The 19,324-nt window shown below is 38.0% G+C and overlaps 1 protein-coding gene across 4 annotated transcripts in view; it reads left to right on the top strand.

Moving 5' to 3' along the window:
- The window catches only part of CRACD (capping protein inhibiting regulator of actin dynamics), a 125,558-nt gene that overhangs the window by 55,698 nt on the left and 50,536 nt on the right, over window positions 1-19,324 (top strand). For 2 of the 4 annotated variants that reach the window (XM_015624076.3, XM_015624077.2), the window contains exons 2-4: window positions 2,357-2,496; window positions 12,528-12,606; window positions 15,501-15,572. In XM_015624076.3, the coding sequence (XP_015479562.1) occupies window positions 15,548-15,572 (25 nt within the window). In that variant the 5' untranslated portion in view covers window positions 2,357-2,496; window positions 12,528-12,606; window positions 15,501-15,547. The remainder of the gene's footprint in view (window positions 1-2,356; window positions 2,497-12,527; window positions 12,607-15,500; window positions 15,573-19,324) is intronic. The other 2 variants (XM_015624078.3, XM_015624079.3) reach the window with 2 other exon arrangements.

Raw genomic sequence — 19,324 nt, 5'->3', positions numbered from 1 at the left:
TTTCTATGCTGGAAATATGTATTTCTAATTCTGCATTCAATTTTATGGCTGCATTGGAAAAGGGCAGTATAGAATAGCTTCCTGAAATAATCTTTCAGGATCCAAATATTCCAGGCTGGCCTGTCTTCAGGAATTTCCTTTTCATTGAAATATTTCCCAATCCATCTGTCTTCATGTCTTCCCCTGAAAATTAAGAGTGTTAGTAAATAGAAGGAAGACCCTTTCTGTTTGTCTGTTGCCGCCAGGGCATCTACTCGTATGCATCTTGAGCTTAGTGGGTTACACTGACTGTGCTTTAAATTCCTTTTCCTTTCACCTTGAACAATGAAGGTCTGTTTTACACCCAGGAGTTCAAAGCACTTTGAATTCCGGTTTTTGAGAACAATAAACTGATTCAGAAGTTGTCCCATTGCTCCCATGCTTCCAAACCTTACCCAGAAGAATGAGAGCCGACTGTCTATAAGGGGCTGGTAGATTTACTGGTTCCCTCGGGCTGCAGGCAAGGCGACAGACCTGAAGTCTCTCAGTTACAGCAGGCTCCTTTTTGCAGGTGCACTGAACTCCTGGTTTCTGTGATGCCATAAGTGACTGAGGTGCAGAAAGGGCAGGGAAACCTGTGAAAGGAGCACACTGAGAGATGTTCTCTGCTCTGCCGGTAAGCAGCACGCTGTCTGCAGGGCAGGGACAGCAGAGAGGCTGTGTCAGGCATTTTGGATGCATGCAGGATTTAAAGCTATGAACTAACAGAGATCTTTGCACTGGTAGTTGGTTACTGGGGGATGCTTTCTGGTGACAAAGGAAATACATTCCTCCCTGTTTTGCCAGAACCACATTGATCTGATGCAGGCCACAAACTTCCCATGCTCAGACCATCACACAAAGCTATTGTCAGTGCTGCATCTTGTGCCCAGAAACAAGAGGGCAGAGCTGAGTCTGCATGTGAAAATTAGATTAGAAGTTGATGTGCATATATGAGATTTTAACATCTGAAGTTCACACACTCAAGCACAAGTTCAAGACCTTCACATTTTGTCGTATACGTTAGGAATAGTTTTATTTTCTTTTTTTTTTTTAGAATTGGACTGACAAACTCAGGATGTTTTCATATTCCTTTTTCATCTCTCGTTCACATCTTCAAGGTGTTCTGAATATTATGAGCAGTGCAGAGTCAACTGAGTGTTAATTTCTCATCTTAAACAGACTGCTTTGTTTAGATGCCTTTGCTAGCAAAAGTACAGTTCTAGATCATCTTTCCTGAGAGTCTGAGAGCACCCACCAACATTGAGTCCTGAAACTTCAGCAGTAATAATTTAATGCTTGCAAGCAGTTCTATTTGATTACCAAGAACCAAATATCGCTTTATCGTTGTCTTGTCAAGTGATTTAACCTAATTACATTGTTACAGCAAAATACTCTTATTTGTGGCTGCCTAAGGAAATAAAGGTGAATGAATATAGCAAATACTATTTAATAACTGATAGAGTCTAGGAATAGGATAGCTGCTACAAAATCCTTATCCGATCCTTCCAGTTATATGTAAAAGGAAGCATAAAAATCCCCAAAAAGAGTCAAAAACTTTTGAGGAAATTTTTGAATAATGCAAGGTCAAAATCACAAAATTACAGTTAAATTTTTCAAAGTAAAACTCAAAACTAGTGAAACCAGAAGAAAAAAAATCTGTTAAAAAAGTAGCTGCTTTGTTCAATTTTGCAGGTTGTTTTCACCTGTTTAATTTTTTTTTGTTTTGCAGTGTATTCAAATAGATTACTTTAAGTTTCTTGCAGTAGATATGTTTTTAATTAAAAAAGGCATTTAATTATTTTTGCCAGAAAAATAGTTAAAACTTATTTCTTCTGTATTCTAGTAGAGGAAAAACCAAAGAGTTTATAAGCTCACATTTTAGTTTTTAGAAGGTACCAATTTTCCTTTCATAGAAGTAGAGTCATATACAGCATTATTATTTCACCCAAACTACAGTAAAATCAGTGGCATATTTTTCTTGAGATATAATTGATTTAGAACTGCAGGATATGACTGGAAGGAAAAATAAAAATGTGTTGCCATTTCACCAGTAAGAAAGAGGAAAGTAAGATCATTTTGTATGAAAATCTCAGAGGGAAATCCAAAGCTAGTGAAAAATTTCTCAGGCTGCAATATCTTTTTTTTCTTTCTTTCTTTCTCTTTTGTTTTTTCTTTAGGCTGCAGGTATTTCAAACCATTTACAAGAGAGGTGGCAGGCAGGAATTGTTCAGCTTATAAGCACCCTTCAAAAGAGTGAAAACACAAAACCCTCATTCTTAGGTTTGCCTAGAAAAGTTGAACTGAACTGAAGTTTTTCTTTTTTGCTTATACCTAGGCAGTCTGGGAGGAGAATGTTAACCACTGATCCCTAACAGCATATCCTGACTTCTGATCCCTTATATTAAAGAAAAACCATTTCAGAGGGAGTACAAGACTGTGTGAAAGTAGAAAATACCGCACCCCACCTTAAAAAAGGTAAGAAAGGTTTTTTTGCTGATCCTTAAACAATGGAAGTGGTGTCTTCATTTAGAATTCATTATGTTAAAGGCAGAAGTGAAATTTTAGATAATTGAACACTGAAATGTTTATTTAACTTGCATATTCTAACTTAGGAAAAAAGATTATTTTTTTAAAAAAAGAAGAATGTAATGCATGTGTTCCTGAGCTTAAAACTATTTGGTTTGTAGCTTTTGTGTGTATTGTGGAAAAAAAAATACTGTGAAAAACAGAAAATGTTATTGCTCATGCCAAGCACAGAGGTTTTTCTTAGCCATGCAAAGTGGCTAATGAACATCTCCAATGCTCCATGCAGCTCTCATTTTGCCAAGACATGCACAGCATGTTTGTAGAATGATGCTGCTAGGAATTAGTGCTAAGGAGTAGTTCTGCCATTTGTGCTTTTATCAGAACAGATCTGCACTATCTCCCTTTCTGCTGGGTTTTGGATTGACTGGTTATTTGTAAAATATTTACAACTCTACTTCCTTAGATGCTTCAGTTCTAAAAAGTATTGGAAGAAGATTAAAACAGTTAAAGCATGTTTTACCCTGCCTGTTTCCTCTGAAAGTGGAGTGACAGCAGTGGAGGATTTTTTCCATTCAGATTTTCTTCTCCCCACTCCTTTCATTTTTTGTTCTGGAGAGGATGTTGACATTCTGAATGATAGTTGATAATTTCTTTCTAAAGCAGCCATTCTGTAATGTGGTTTCAGGGCAAATGTGTTCATCACATTTGTGAACACCCTATACAGCATACCTATAAATTTTGATTTGGAGTCTATGCAATGTAGAAGTGCTGTCTTTGCTTTTGCACAAAGCGGTATGATTCTGCTGTTTGAAGTTATTGTTGTGGTTTTAGAGAACCTGTGCTGTCTAACCCATATCACCTTGTAAATACAAAAGACTATTGGTTATCTAAAAGTCCTGACTTATGACTGTGTTGCCAAAATGTTTGCCTGGTGTTTCATGATGCAAGAGAATAAATGAAAAGCAGACATCTTTGACAGCTTTTCTGAAATGATCAGCTGAAATACATTGGCTTGCTGCTGAGAAACAAAGGTTCTGTTTTCTTGAGATAGTTGCAGTAATTTTGACATTTTTCTACCATAAAAACCTTCTACACCTCAGCTGAGGGTACAAACATGTTTGTGACATACCTGTTTGTGAGATGGGGTCTGTTAATGTATTATAGGCAGGACATGTTCTTATTTCTTCAATGGAGAAAGGTAAAAAGTGTACCACCACCAGTGGAAAATGCTCTGTGAGTTCAGGATGATTCCTACCTGCTCTCTCTAACTTCATATTTCCATGCCATTTGTATGTAAGGATTACAGATTCTGGACTACCTTCTGCTTCCTTTGAATAGACTTAATTTTTGCAGGAATACAGCCTTTTTAAAATAGCATGTTTTATATTTTGCCCAGAAAGATACAATACCCACTGGCTTAAAATACAGGTGTTCAAAGAACAGTCTGTGAGGGTGGTCAGGTACAATATCATCTCCAGATTGACTAATACAAATTTCATAACTAAAATATGCAATATATATGTTTCTGTATAGAATTTGCATATAATATTTCTTCCAAGAGAATTAAGGCTGGTTTTTTTCTGACAGTGTACCCAGTGTTCTTTCATAACCCACCCACATATCCTGTTGTTAGAATATTCTGCTTTTTACTGCAGAAAAAGTCCAAACCTTTTTTAGAAAATAATTTGCAGTTAGTAGAGATTTTGCTTAATCCATGAGATTCTCTGTAAATCCTTTGTGAATGTAGTGCTAGTCAATTTTTGAACACATTTATTGAAGTCTATTTTTTTGGCTTTTTCCTAATGCAAATAATTTTTTTTCTAGTTCATTCCACCATTTCACATTTTCTAAGCTAAATGGTAATGGCTTCAGACTCACATTTACTGGTGATCCAACCCAGCTAATCCAGAGACTTCAGTTTTCCTTTAAGGTACTTTCCATTAAAGCTTTTTTTTGTTTTTCATTCTTCAAAAAAGTGGAAGAACAGGAAATCATTGTTCTTTTATATTTTATTAAATTTGGGGTTTTTTTATTTCATTTGTACCATCCAAAGTTTTTTCCTCTGCAATTTCTTGTTTTCTTGATTTTGCTTCTCCTGTTCTTTACATTTGCCCAATTCAGGTTTCTTTCTTACAACACCTGATGACTATGGATACATTTGGTTGTGTCCTTTCAGTCTCTTCAGAGGACATAAAAAATAACAAAGATTTTCTGAAATGAATCACTTTTCAGTAACTAGCTATGCAAATAATCTATTTCCTACTTTAATGAAGCAGGGGCCCTGCCAAGAAGACAGGGAGCTTGGTTTAGTCAACATTATGATGTAGCATTTTTTCATTATTCATTTTCTAGATTTTTAGACTTCTCTTGTGTTATTCTTGCTACAAATTTTAGTGGTAAGCCTCAACATGAAAAGCCCCTTAGATTTATGAATCCTCTACATATTAATGTGAACAAATTTGTTGTCTTCTCGAATTTAAAATCACAAAACCAGCCAGGAAGTCTTTCACTGTAAACAGACTCCAACTTCATGCTCTTCTGCAATTCAGCCTTTTTTTGTTTTTGTGCAGAACAGTGTCACATCCTCATTCTAACCCAGTAGTGGCCCCACACACCTAAGAAATTTGCTTATTCAGTCCATGGTTTGTTCATCTGGTGCCTCTAGCTGTGCAGGACTGGGACCTGGGGCAGTGGAGCTCAGCTGGACAGCTTCATCCTTACACATTGTGGAAAACTCCTCTAAAAAACTCACCTGTGCACCTTGTGGCCATCCCCTGTGTTGTACTTAGAAAGAACCAGTGCCTTTGTTGCCTCCATGACCTGAAAAGAAGAACCAAGAAGATGTCCTGGGTGTCGCAGCAATCTGAAATGATGTTCACAGTTCCATGGAAAGTATTTTCTGATATGTAATTAATTAGTAAGTTCAGCACATCACACCATCTGCAGAACAGTGCAGCAGGAGCTGGAAACTGGGGTGGTTACATCCATCTGCTAATTGTTACAGGGCAATAATTACAGTAAAAATGCTCAAGATTTTGATGATCTGAAACCTATACTGTAAATATCCAATAATTGTTTCATATTCCAGATATTCCAGATTCCCCCATTTGGGGAATCTCCGGGTTGGGAGTATTTCTCTCTGTGGCCATCACGTGGGTCATTGGAGGTTACCAGCTTCTTAAGGCACTTAAACCTTCTCTTGATAAGAGCTGTGACACCCATGCCTGATACTCACCAAGCTGGCAACCAGTAAGGTTTTGGAGGTTGAGAGATTTGGCTTTTTTTTACTGGCAGAAAAGTGGGAGGGCAGTAAGTAGATCTGTTATAATACAGAAGCTACACCTGACAATTTTGGGATCTTCCAGAGAGCCTGGAGACAGCAAAAGGCTCAAACTCCTGCTGCAGATTTTTTCTCTGAAAGCTAGTACCGTCGTGCTGAAGAGCAAGGTTATAGTTGATCAACTCCTTTTGAAATAATGGTATAACAGCTCTGAATAAAACAGCAATGAACACAAGAAGTTGTCATGTCACATTTCTCAAGTTCCTTTACCATCCCAATATATAACAGAACTGGTTACCTTTTGCATCTGCTCTGTTCCTCGCGGAAGCTGCCCAGTATGCAAGAACTTGATAATTTTGCAGTAGTTTTTTTCTGCTTTTACTTCCTTTGGATAAGATGTGTTAAAATCAGAGGAGCATTAATATTCAGCCTCTAAAGGCCTATATGCTTTTGAATTTTTATGCTTCATACAGAATAAGAGCTTTAGGAAAATGAATATAATATGTTCTAAAGCAGAGCTAATTCTTGTGAAGTGGTTTGATTGCAATAGTATAGCTTGATTCTAATTAAATCTGTTTTTTTCTTTTGGTCACAAAGTTATAATTGGAATTGTTTTTTCCTAATTAGATTGACTAGTTCTAAGCAAGATTTCCATGCTCACCAGAAGTATTTTGGAACAGCTTGTATCTTAAAATGGCATTGCAACTGTGAATCTTGATGACTCTCGAGTTTTTTCAATGTTTTCAGAATTTCTTCTGACAAGCCAATACTTTCACAGGGCCAGGAACCATGTTTGTAAAATTAGGATTAGTTTCTGTTTTGTTTGTTATTTTTGTGATCTTGCTGACAACAATTGAGGTTTAGTAATTCTGTAAACTACATTGATTCAATTTCTTCTATGATGAATTCTGAGAGAATATCAATGAAGAGTAGTGTAGGAGAAATTATCTGAGGGCAAAAGGTGATTTATGCTTCCTCTACTACTTTTAGAACTGGGTCATAGGATTCCCTATCGTTATACTTTTTTCATTGCTGCTCCTACATTACATTTTGAAATTTGCATCTTAAGAGTACTTAGGAACTCAGGTTCATAGGATTAGGAGAGGAAAAATTGGCACAAATCCTGATTTGACTTTGCTAATGTGATATATGTGTTTGTGATGTTCTACCTTAGGCATCTGAGAGTGGTTAATTAATCTCAGAAAAATCAGGAAAAGACACTCACATGCTTAATTTTAATATGAGTCAGTGCTTTTTTGAGCTGAAGGCTCACTGTAACCCTGGGCTTCAGTGCCTGACTAGTATGAAGAGAAGTTAAGTTCTTCAGGAAATTCTAAACAGAAAAGAAACCCAAGTATTTATCAGAGCTAATTATGAAATGTCACATTAAATGCTTTTATGGCAGTGGTCTGACTATCTGGTCTGTGTTGAAGGACTTAAAATTCCCTGTGACCTTCTTGCACTGCATTCAAGAGTGAAACACAGCTCATAGACTTAGGCAGCTTTAAAAAATCTTCTTGGAGATCTGTACTGTTGTGAACTGAGAGCAGGCAGAGGTGTCTCCAAGACAAGGTCCTTCCTCAGCTCCGATGTCTTTATCCTTTGCTCAGAAGGGGAGCTGAACTCTCCTGTCTTTGTTGGATAATTCATCCCACTGCAGGATCCTAACTGAGGTGATTGATTTTTATTGATAAAAATCAGGCTAAAACAATATCATGAAGTTCTGGTTTGTGTCTTACGTAGCTTCTATATTGCATATGTTGTTGTCTAAAAATGAGATTTCTTCCCAAAATCAAAGATTGGTTCTGTACATGAAGCAAGAGCACAAAAGATATAGAACCCACAGACAAATTTCCCTAGAGAAGTTCTTCAAGGACTTTTAAACTGTTATTTTAATCTATGTTTTACAGAGAACAAATGCTGTAATTAAGAATCGCTGTCATATTTTTGGATCTAGAAGATACAGTGTGACTTTATAATGCTCCTATGTAACATAGGTAGCACAAGTATATTTTATTGAGCCTATTAATGTAGTTTATTCTCTAGTAAAATTTAGAGTTTAGAAAACATGCAACTAGATAATGTAGTCTGAAGAAAATAAGCTCTTGTAAATCCTTGTTCTTCTGCAACATTCAGGTAGATAATACAGTGCTTATAATATAATACTGTTTAATACTATTAAGCTATCTAATGCAGTGTTCATGTATGGCACTATTTGTTTATTGTGTTAAATTGAAATGCTATTTATAATTAAAGTATTTATTAAGTAAACATTTAACGTTATTAGTTTCCATTAGTGATCAGAGGAAGGAATGCAGACAGTACGAAGAAAAACATGTCTTGTACAATGTGACTTTATTATTACAGAGTTCTGCAATTCCTTGGAGGTTTGACTTACTGGTCCTCGTCATAAAGTGCAGCTATAATTTTCATATGTTAAAGACCTCTAATGTAATGTAATGAGTGTTGTACCCTTACAATGGTGCTGCTGCATTGTTCCAAATCAGCCTAAGATGTAAGACACTTTAGTGCATGATTTAAAGATAAGGGAGAATTTACCTTGTGTTTTATTTCAAAATCTCAGTGGTGATATAAATGTGTTGTGGTATACTTCTTGTTTCTGTAACATTTGAACAACAAAAAAGAAAAGCAAAACCAAAAAACGAACCCAAACCAAAGACACTTACTAAAACACATGGCTGCAGCTGAGAGATACTAACCAAAATGTTCAATCTGAGGTACTGAGGTACTGATGATTCAGGTACTGTAAAAATAAACTGGGTTTTTAGTTGTAAATTAAAGAGACAGAACACATTTTCAGTTTATTTACAGAGGAAACCTCTTCCTTCCTCATAAATTACTGCGGGGGATCTGTTTACGTCTGAATCTGCTTGTGTCTAAAATATGTAGATCTGACCAGGCTGGTCTTGCAGTTCTTTCTCACTGCAAGTGGGTCACCCTGTGTTTTACATAATCTGGAGCAGATCTGAACACTTGGGATAGCAAGACCCAAGTATTTGTATAGGAATTCTAAGTTATGGCCTTTTACAGCAGGGATTGAATTAGTGTTTTCCTCCTTATTTCCCTTACTTTTTTTCTTTTCTTTCCCATTATTTCAAGCTGTAGCAATGGTAAGCTTAATTCTAGTATTTGGACAAGAGAGTCCTAGAAACTGTTTCTAAGAACCAATATGGTGTTCTATTTATCTTGTCTTCCTCTTTTACATGTAGAACTGTCAATTGCATTGTATTTCTGAGTACCTTGTTAAGGTGAATGTATCTGCACTTCATGTGTGTGTCCATTTGTTTAATAGACTCTGTTTAGAAATGTATCCTGATACTGAATATAAACTTTGTCTGGCAACATTTTGTTGTAGAAAACATTCAAGAGACTCCTAAACAACCCTACTCATTTACAGCCTCACTTCCAAAATTATAGTACTGAAAGACAAAGCTATCTGTCAGGATTCCATATGTAATCTTTTCTATTCCAAAACTTATTGAAATTCTTCTGCTAAGGTATAAAAACAAAGCTGCAATAAGGAAATCTCCAATGATAGAAATATTGGAAGGAATTATGGATAACTAGATCATGAACAAAATAACTCCTTTAGATTGCAGTTCAGGAAGTTGCTTGAGTGTAAATTAAGCTGAATCCTTCAGCTGGGGTTTTGGTGTCTTAGTTTCAGAAATTGTTAATGAAAATAATACAACTATATATTTTACTTCTGCTGAAATGATTAAATAGGCTGCCTGTCCTCATGGATACTTGGACTTTTCCAAGGGAACTGGCCTAGCAACTTTAGAGTTTACAGGCCTGATAAGACATTTTGAAAGACTGTTACATGAAAATGAAAGGCAATCCTCATCCTCAATAGCTTACTTACTTGGAATTCGTATTAAATGCATAAGGGAAATTTATATAGCCTTTGTGATGTCTATATGAAGTTGTAAATGGAAAAGCCTACAATCCAGTCCATTGAAGGACTGTAAGGATATGCATGAATGAAGAGATACTGAACATTCTTATGAAAACCTTGATGCTAAGAAGCATAAATAATCTCCTAAAAAGACTGAAATGACTCTTAATTTGTAAAGAAATCTGACCTGTGTTGAGAATTAGATACAGAAGCAGAAGTTAACAGTGCTTTCTCTGTCTTTAAAGATTTGTAATCTGTATCAACTAAGTAAAATCTTGATGAATGTGACTGTCCTGGATCATTCCACCAATGATATTTATTACATGAGTGCAACAGAAAACACCTGTGCTGTTCACCTTCCTTAGGAGGGATTGACTGTGTTGTAGTCAGCAGGATGTATAAACAGTAGAATTTGGGAAATAATTTTTGTTTATATTAAAATAGTTGAGTTAATTATGAAATGGGAGTGATGATTTTTAGATGCTTCCACTAAATGACAGTTTCTCCTTATGTTTTTAAGAAGCTTGGAAGAACTATGCCAATTTCTCCTTATGTTTTAAGAAACTTGGAAGAACTATGCTATGGTAGCTCTTAAAAGTTAAAATACGGCTTTTCCTCATAAAACTTTTCTTCATAAAAGTCATCGTGCATCGTGAACTGCCAGATTTCTGCTAATTTCATGACCGTGACTTCAGAAGTCCCAAAATCCACTAGGCAGTGATTTTAATCTTTATTTAGGATTCACTTGTAGCTAATATTGTTTAAATTCTCTATGCCTCCCTATTTTCCTCCCCCCTCTCTTCCGTCAGCCCTTCATCCATTTGCCTTAAAGGCCTAGGGTGGATGAGTCAGTGATTCCAATCTGTATTTGCTTAGATACCAACTCCCTTTTAGGGATAGCACTATCATGCTTTATCTCAGTAGGTAGTCATGCTTTTTGAATAATTTTGACATCTAGAACTTTCTTTTATTAGATGTAGACTGCTGCACTCCTCTCTATGTTAAAAAAAAAAAATGCATGGTCTCTGGGTCAGCTTTTTAAAAGAAAAACCAAATCCAAAACCCAAGCAACCCACCAACCCGTATAACAAAGATATCACCAATGGCAGATATCTTGGCTTCACAGATATCACCAATTTGATGAACAGTCAAACTGGTTTAAGCTTGTGTGGATCCCTCACTGTCTTGTCTATTTCTGTATTGTTCATTCATCTTTGGTCACATGGAGATGTCTCTCCTTGCTTCCTGCCTCTCCCTAGTCCTCACCTCCTCTGCACAGCCAGGAACCCCTTAAAGCTGGTGCTGCCAGACCTTGTGGCTCTGAATTTCACCTTTTGTGACTTGACAGTTTGGAGAGAAGCTAATAGTATGTCTCTCCCTTGCTAAATAAAGTACAGACTGCAGATATCTGGAATAAGAAAGGCTGAAAAGCCAAAATACCTGATGAGAAGCAGACCTTTCATGCTGCTGCCACAGCAACACCTGAGTGCTCAAGCAGGCACAAGAGGTTTCTGAAGCACCCTAAATGCCACGATGGTTTGATGCTCTGGAGCTGCAACCACATACCCAGATTAGGGGTGTCTTGGAGGATGTGGGGAGGGAGAGAACATTTTTCACCCTTCTTAATTCTCTCTTCATCTGTCAAGCCAGGAGAAACCTGGAAGGGGAACAAATGATGGTATTGTTCTGTGTTAATTATTTTCTAATTAACTGAAGCATTTAAAATGCTTCTGTCTCTTTAAAATGATGTGGTATTTTGTGCTGTGACTACTACCAAATGTGAAGTTATTTGAGTGAACAGAATAACTGCACGTGTGTTGAGGTGTGAGGTGACCTCATTATTCCTAAATCTGTTCCTGTTTTGTAGCACTCCTTATTCAGCTCTACTCTTTCAGCTGCTCAAGTGTTTTTATTTCTGTTCTGGTTGTGTAACAGATTTTTTTAAAAATGTCAGAATCACAGCAATGTGATTCTGCCAACCTGGCAGAAATTTAGCTGTTAATAGATAAGACAATAATAGAGCAATATTAAACAGGGTTTGTGGCTCCTGAATAAGATAAGAAGAAATACTTATCAGGTTTTACTTTGATGGAAGGATGTTGATTAATGCAGAACATGCTTCATTCCAACTTCGACTTCTGGTAAAGATATTTAAAAAATTATCATTTTGCCATTGCTTGCACAAAGTCAGCACTTCAGAGAACTATTGTGTTGAAAACTCTGACAAATGGTATTCCTTGTCTGCCTTCAGAAGGGTGTGTCACAGGGAGTAGCACGCACTCTGCAATCTGTGCTTGCTCCAGGGCAGAGGTGCACATCTCCAGGGAGATGCTGCTCCCTTCAACCCTTTCTGCTTTTGTTTTTGCTGAGGACTCTGCTGTTGGGACTGTTTGTCTGAAAGTGGGGCACCTGTCCTCTCTCAAGGAAACACAAGAAGCCTTTCTCAAAGCTCACCCAGTGGGATCCAGGCAGCCTTGCTGGTCATACTTAGTAGAGTTTGTTTGAAGAAGGAGATTACATGACTACATTGCAAATGCCATATATTTATGTTAACTTGCAAGTTTTTCCATTTGGATCTCCAGCATTTAAGGGCCACAACAAGATTGCAACAACGTTGCTTGAGAACTCTCTGCCGCCTCCGGAGTAGTTCCTGTGGGACATGTTTCTCTAAATAATGCATCCCATCTTTTGTACCATTAACCACTCACCAGAAACTTCCAGGCTCCAGTGGTTCCTGCCTGGTTTCATTCTCTGCCACTCTCTCTTGATTTCTTTTACTAGCTTCAGTATTCTCCGCTGACTGCATGTAGCTTGGGAGCGCTTGAGTGCGTTGGTGATCTGAGGGGTTTTTAACAAGCAGGTAAGTTTTCTGACAAAGTGTGCTTCTTGAGTTAAAGGTTTAGTGCCTGTGCCAAATCTATGCTTGCATTAATGACCTCCATATCTACAATTACATATAACAAGCTTTCATAAGCCCCACTGCCTCCATTTCCTGTTGCATTGAAAATAAATCACGATGAAATTCGAAGTAAACTAAGCTGGCAAGAGGAGGCAAAAATTTCAGTTTGGCATCATGCATGGCATTGATACCAATTCAGTGATGTAAATTATTTAATTGCAGTCTGCATAAGACAATGCAAAGGCAAAACACATTGTGTGCCTAAATTTTTTAAGGGTTTTACATGAACTGGGGTTGTTTGGGGAAAAACTAAGACCTTTTAAATGTCTATTGCATTACACTTTTCAGCTATTAAAACCTATTTTCATGTAAGAAAATGGAAGGAAAATACTTTTTCTCTTTAAATTTTGCATTGTTTGATTTTGTCATTTCACCTTTTAATCCTCTTTTATTTAATATTTTGATGTGTAACAAAAGCTTATGTTTCAATTTTCATCCCTGCTTAAACAGAGAAAGGCCACAGGGAGTGTGGGTGTGACTGAGATAAAGCTGATATTAGGAAGTTATAGGGAGAGTGGTTTCTGCCTCTTCATTACCAGATTGTCCACCACTTATCTTCATGCCTGTTGTCTGAGTGATGCTGTTTCTCTGCTGCTGGTACAAAAAGTCCTTTGATAACCTTTTGTGATGATTAAACACTTCTAATTGTCCTCAGCTAGGAGGCTGTTTTGTGGTCATCCATGCACCTCCAACTTTGATGCTAGATTAGGCAGTCCCTCTAAGAGAGGTACTCGACACCTGCGCTTTTCAGCATTGTAATATTCATCTCTTGGTCTCCAAGGTGAATCTTACTCATGGGGTTTGAAGTGCAAAGGACCTGAATAGCTACAAAATGTGCTCAGGGCAGTGACCATACCTGAGGGCAGAGGGTGTTTGCTTAGGTACCTGTGTAGCCTTTCTGATGGTCCCCAGCCCTATTGTAAACTCTCACGGTCTTAATTAAAGCTGGCTTGCTGGCTATTTGGAGGGATGCTAGATCCAGTGTTGTGCTGTGGGGGGAAAGCTTGAGAGGGTTGGGTGAAGTGATTTATTTGCTGAAGAGAATCTTGGTCTGTCACCTGTTGGAGTGAAGAAAGTAGATGACCCTTATAGATGGGTCAAAAAGCCACGTATTTTGTCAGACCAGAGCAATTTAATCTTTCTATTGTCCTTATTTTTTTTTTAAGCTCTTTTTAATTAAAAAGTAACTGGATGAAAGTCTTTCTCTTGATTCCTAAGAATGTATCATTAGTGAAATAAAACTGTGTCCCTAAAGAAAAAAGTTGTTGAAGTCATTATTACACATAACTCTTCATGTATCTGCTAAAACAAATCTGTATGAGATACCTCAAAGGAGAAAGCAACAGGGGGATATCACTCCCAAGCTCTTTATTTTATCTTCTCTCATTTCCAGTTCAACCCCATTTGCCTGTGTATAGGGGAATTATTCTGTATGTCTGTATTTTCAGTGCTTAGGAAAAAAGGAACTTCTAAGCTATCTGGGATTCTTCAATATTTCTCCACATACACTGCTTTTAATTGACACAGAGAGAGATTTGAGAAATCAGATACTATTAAATGCACTGTGTACAATAGATTAATTAAAATTCCTCTCTGTTGAGGGCTTCAAGAGTCTCTGCAATTGATACGAAAATGCCAAGGACCTCTGTTGAAATTAGATGACAACCATAAACTTTGGATTCACATTGAGAAAGAACAATTTTTTCTAGATCTTAAATTTTATAAGAAACTTTTCAGTCTAAACACCTTTGAGATATGAAGGCCTAAGCTTAGCAACTTGTTGCTGGTCTTTGGGTAAAACTTATAAGACATGATTTTGAACAAACGCCAAGCAAGATTCGAAAAGGCATTGCTAAAACATTCATTTCCTGTAGAGGATTTTACTGCATGATAAGCTACCTGGTTCCCAGGGGATTTGAATATTAGATCTCCCATTTCTCTGCCAAACTACAGATCTGGGAATCTAGCTTTACTGGGTATGTTTTCCCTCAAGCCCTGGTTGCTAAGGTCTGTTTGTGGAAGACTGGCACCTCAGCAAAAGGAGCTGCTGGAGACATGGGAAGTTCTATCCAGAGCACAGAGAAGTCCTGCAGTAGGATTTGGCTCAGCCAATGTTGACTGAGAACTGCATAATGAAGTCCTTTTAGGATTTATTCAAAACTTTATTACTTTCTAGGAGGAATTTGCATCATTGTTGCTTCTTTCATGATGAAAAATATAGACTGCTTACGCTTGCCTCCCTTTCATGGTAGAGGATGCTTCAGGAAATACTGGTGTCTAGCTTGAATTTTCTTGGAAAATGCAGCCTCCACATGTCATGGTAGTTGCTGACATTAAACTGCTCTTGTAAAGATAAAAACATGGATAATATAATAACAGGATTTTTCTTACTTGTCAACAAACCACTGCTGTTATTCATAGCACCTATAAAGAGTTGCCTCGTAGTCCCAGTATACCACATTGCCTTTGTGGGAAAGGTAAGCTTATTTTTGGCTTTGTGGTTGGGGAAGACTGAGCAAAAAGCAGGTGTATAAACTAATGTACCAAATGAAAGATCAGCTGGGAAATCAATCTTGGCTGTTGCTAGTTGAAACCTCCCTTACCGTTTTCCACAGGGAAAGTGCTAAATAAGAACAGAGTGCTGAAATACATGCCCAGCTTAATTTGTAAAGCTGTTCCTACAAGCTTCCTATCACATTACAATATGTCCTTCAGAGTTCTCTCTAAAATCACAACAAAAATAGCCAAACAAGTCCTTCTCTTTGGTGATTTCATGGCTTCTGTTTCCTCCTCAGAGAAGATCAAGTCTGAAGTTTCTCTGAATTCGTCTGAAATTGTAGGCATGATCAATTTGTTTAAGAAACCTTGTAAGTACTTGACTGATGGAGCACATGATGTCCTGTCATTTAAAAGCTCACTGTTAAGTTTTTGTGGCTTAGTCTGGAACACTTTCAGCGGGGAGCTGGCTGAGGGGGGAATGCGCTGTGCTTCTTGTTTTTGAGTAGGAGCTGCTGCTAATGTATGTGCTGCTTTTGTCCATTTCTATGGCAGGTAGAATGAACAGTGTATGTGTGAAGCACAGTCAAATTCAAACCAGAGAGGTTATTCTGGTTAATGTTTTTGCAGGTAATTCCCTGAGGCATGACTTGGGGGTTTCTGCTCTGCTGTGGGAAACTTTACTCCTCCATTTGTGTTACGTCAGATGCTGTGCTTTACCATACCTTTTGAAATGGTCCTTTTAACTGATGAAAATTTAGAAATTATGGATTTAAATTTTTAAGTAAATAGAAAAATACATGCTTTTTTAGGGTCATCTGGATTATTTTTCAAAGTCGTCAAAAAGTTTGTTATTTTAAAGCTTACTACTGTTGTTTTAATTTTGATAGGTTTTCCTATGCCAGTTCTCAAATATCTTTCAGTTGCTTTGGTACTGACTTAACATATTTTCATTTATATTTTTTGCATTGGATCTGCAGGGGTTCTTTGACAATTTCTTCTTCAGAATTTATTTGTGCTAAACATGAATGGACTGAAGCAGTGTTAAGTTTGTACTTACATGTAAATAGCAAGCATGCTGTCAAGCAATGGTGTTGGATTCATGTAGTGGTGTCCTGTTTGCCTCTTTGTTTGGGCAGGGCTGGGGAGAGGGGAGTTTGGGGATGAGGGGCCATCCAAAGTGTTTAAAATAAACAAGATTTGCTTTTACTGTGAGATGATGGTTAACACTGTAATATGACTAAAGCTTTAGTCTTTTCAGATTTCCCCATTATATGTCTATCCCAGTTCAGAAGTGAATGGTGCCTCTGTTTCCACTGGATTGCATGATGTTCTACATGAGCTTCTGGTACTGAAAAGGCATTAAGAGGGGAAAAGACTCACCTGATCACCAAGTGTCCTTCAGAGCAAGGCATGAAGCCCCCCTGTCACTGACAGTCAAGGTCGAATGTTCTCCCAGGGAAAGAAAGGAGAGAGAAAAGAATGCAAAAAAAAGCCTTTGCTTCTCAACAAGTTATTTAATCAGCTCCATTTACAGATTCAAATGATGGAAGTAGTAAGACTTACTTTGCATGTACTATTGAGGAATTCATGTAGGAAGAAGAGACACAAGCATTTGAAATACCTGGCTAGCTCTCTGTTGTCATCTGTTAATAATTCACATGGCTCTTTCACTTCTATTTTGTTGAGAAAAAGAGAGTAGGCTTGACACAAAGAAGCTCTTAGCTTCCTTTGTAAAGGAGTGGGAGTACAGCATGTCCATTCAGTACAAAGAAAAGAATTTACTTTTGTGAAGTTTTCAGACTTTTTTAGTTTTCTTTTTGTAGACAGCTTCACCAGTGGACTGTGGGAAAGAAACTCTGCTTCTCATGTGACTTTTACACTTGTGTTAGCTACTATTAGTTAAGCCATAACTGAGCTGAAAATTCCAGCCCCAGACTTTCCCAGAATTTGGTGCCTGCTTTTATAGGGAATCATTTTCTCTACAGTTACCTCCAAATAAAATGGTGCATTGCTGTCTTGCCTTACAGTGGGTTTGTAGTGGATCTCTGTACAGTACTACCACAGAGGCTTAAAAAGCCCTGGCAGACAGTTGTAGGGGATGAGTCTGATTCAATGTCGTTGTGACACTTCTCTGAAAGTTGCTGTTCTAGGAAACCTTTGCCTGTAATCACTGCCTTGTGTAATTGAAAAAGGATTAGTTAAATTACATATGGTTTCTCTGAGGATACTTGTGTTTCATGGATGGGATTAAAAGCAGAAAGATGGAGAATATCTACAGTTTGCCATGATCAGTATTTACAGTTCAGCCTTGAAGCTGAGGTGAATGATGACATTTCTGCATGCTTTTTGGTGGTCCTGTTCACAGAACCTGCTTCCCTGCTAGGGCTTTATTTTGTCTTTGCTTTAAGTCCCTTTTCTATCCTAGTATGTGCAGTGATTTCTGAACTCCCTCCTGCTCAACAAACTAACCCTGGGTAAAGACTAAGTTTTGAAACTATTATGCAATTAAAATCTTGTTGGTAATATCTTACAACAATGGGATGTTTGTTTCTGTTTCTCTAAGAAGGATACATTTCACAAAGAGATGAGTATGACTTACCTTACTCCTGCATAAGTATTAGCAGAAATCTAAAAGATGAGGATGTGAACACAGCTGATTTGTATATCCAAAAGCTCTCTACTTAGGATAATAATGCTTTCTATAGATGGAACGTGAAGTTTTAATAGATCATGGGTGGAGACAGACACTAATTGTCTCACCTGGTCATTTGTAGTGAAGGCATTCATTATTTTTGTCTTTTAATATTTCTTTCAGAAAAGCTGGAATGCATGGCCTGCCTGCCTATCCCCATGGGTCAGGACTGAATTGCAAATTATTCCTCTGCTGCTTGAGCAGAGTGGCTGCTGTTGGAAATGTGACACTCAGCTATGTGGAATTCTTGTCTGTACCAACCTTGCCATGTCTGCATTCATTTTTCCTAAATTACTAAACACTTTGCACTTAATGAGTTGCAACTAATTAGTACCTCTTGCTTTGCTATACCTGTAAAATTATACTTCCAGTAAAATGTTTCATTAACTAATTAGACATCTCAACCAAGTTGACTTTTGTCCTCTTGTTTACTGGTTTTTTACTAGATAGTGAGATTAAAATCTTGTCGTCTGACTCCAAAGATGCAATCTCTTCATGTTCTTCTCTCATGACAGACTACATTTAATTCTTATTCTGGAATGCTGTTTCCCTAAATGAGGTGTCCTCTTTATCCTGTGGAGCAGAGTGCCTGTCCCATTTCCCAACATAGCCTAAAGCAGGGATGACCAGCTGCTCTGTGGCTGCCCTTGCCCCAGCTGATGATTCAGGTGCTGGAGGATAATAAGAGGCTGACACTGCAGAGGGTGTTTGGGCTATCCTGAAGAACAGGTACAAACAAACCTTACTGGTCTGGTGGCATGGTCCAGGAGGGCAGGGCAGGGAGACACAGCTGCTCACAGTGAGCTCAGGTCCTCAGCACTCACAAGCTATGGTATGGAGCCCATTCCAGCAGAAGGGAGCAAAGTCCTGGTTTGGCAAGGCCTTGCCCATCAACACCTTGAGGTCATCTTGTTTTTTCCTACTGTAGATCTTGGAACAAAAACTGTTTTCAGTAAAAGAAACAAAGCAAAGCAAGCCCCTTCCCCCTTCACTTTGGGCTGATTGTGGTGGAGGCCAAGCAATACTGGTGATGCCTCTATATGTGCTCCCTAGGACAGAGGTGTTCAGAGCTGCTCCTGGAGATCCTGCTGTCCTGTCAGCACAGTGTTTCCACCATGGCTGCAAAGGCTGAGGTCCTTCAGAGTTTGTTTCTTGGGGGCTCTGAGGACTTTTCTACAGGAAGTTTTGTGGCAGACAGTTTGAGTGAACATTCGCTATTACAAGGAAGCAACACAGGATGCTCTATCCTCTGATCCTTCCTGGGACCTTGCACGCATTTTAACAGCCATCCTTTCTTCCCTCTTTCTTGGTCCCAGCTAATTTCAAATCCTTTGGTTAAGGGGCTTTTAGTCTCTTTTACAGTGATGTGCAGTGCATGTGGTGTCCATACAGCAGTGGACTGCCTTAAGAGTTGCCAGGCTGAAACAC

The sequence above is a fragment of the Parus major genome, chromosome 4 (genome assembly GCF_001522545.3).
Source record: "Parus major isolate Abel chromosome 4, Parus_major1.1, whole genome shotgun sequence".
In the NCBI taxonomy this organism is placed as follows: Eukaryota; Metazoa; Chordata; class Aves; order Passeriformes; family Paridae; genus Parus; species Parus major.
Note: the sequence above shows the minus strand (reverse complement) of the source record. Positions and strands in the feature narration are given on the sequence as shown.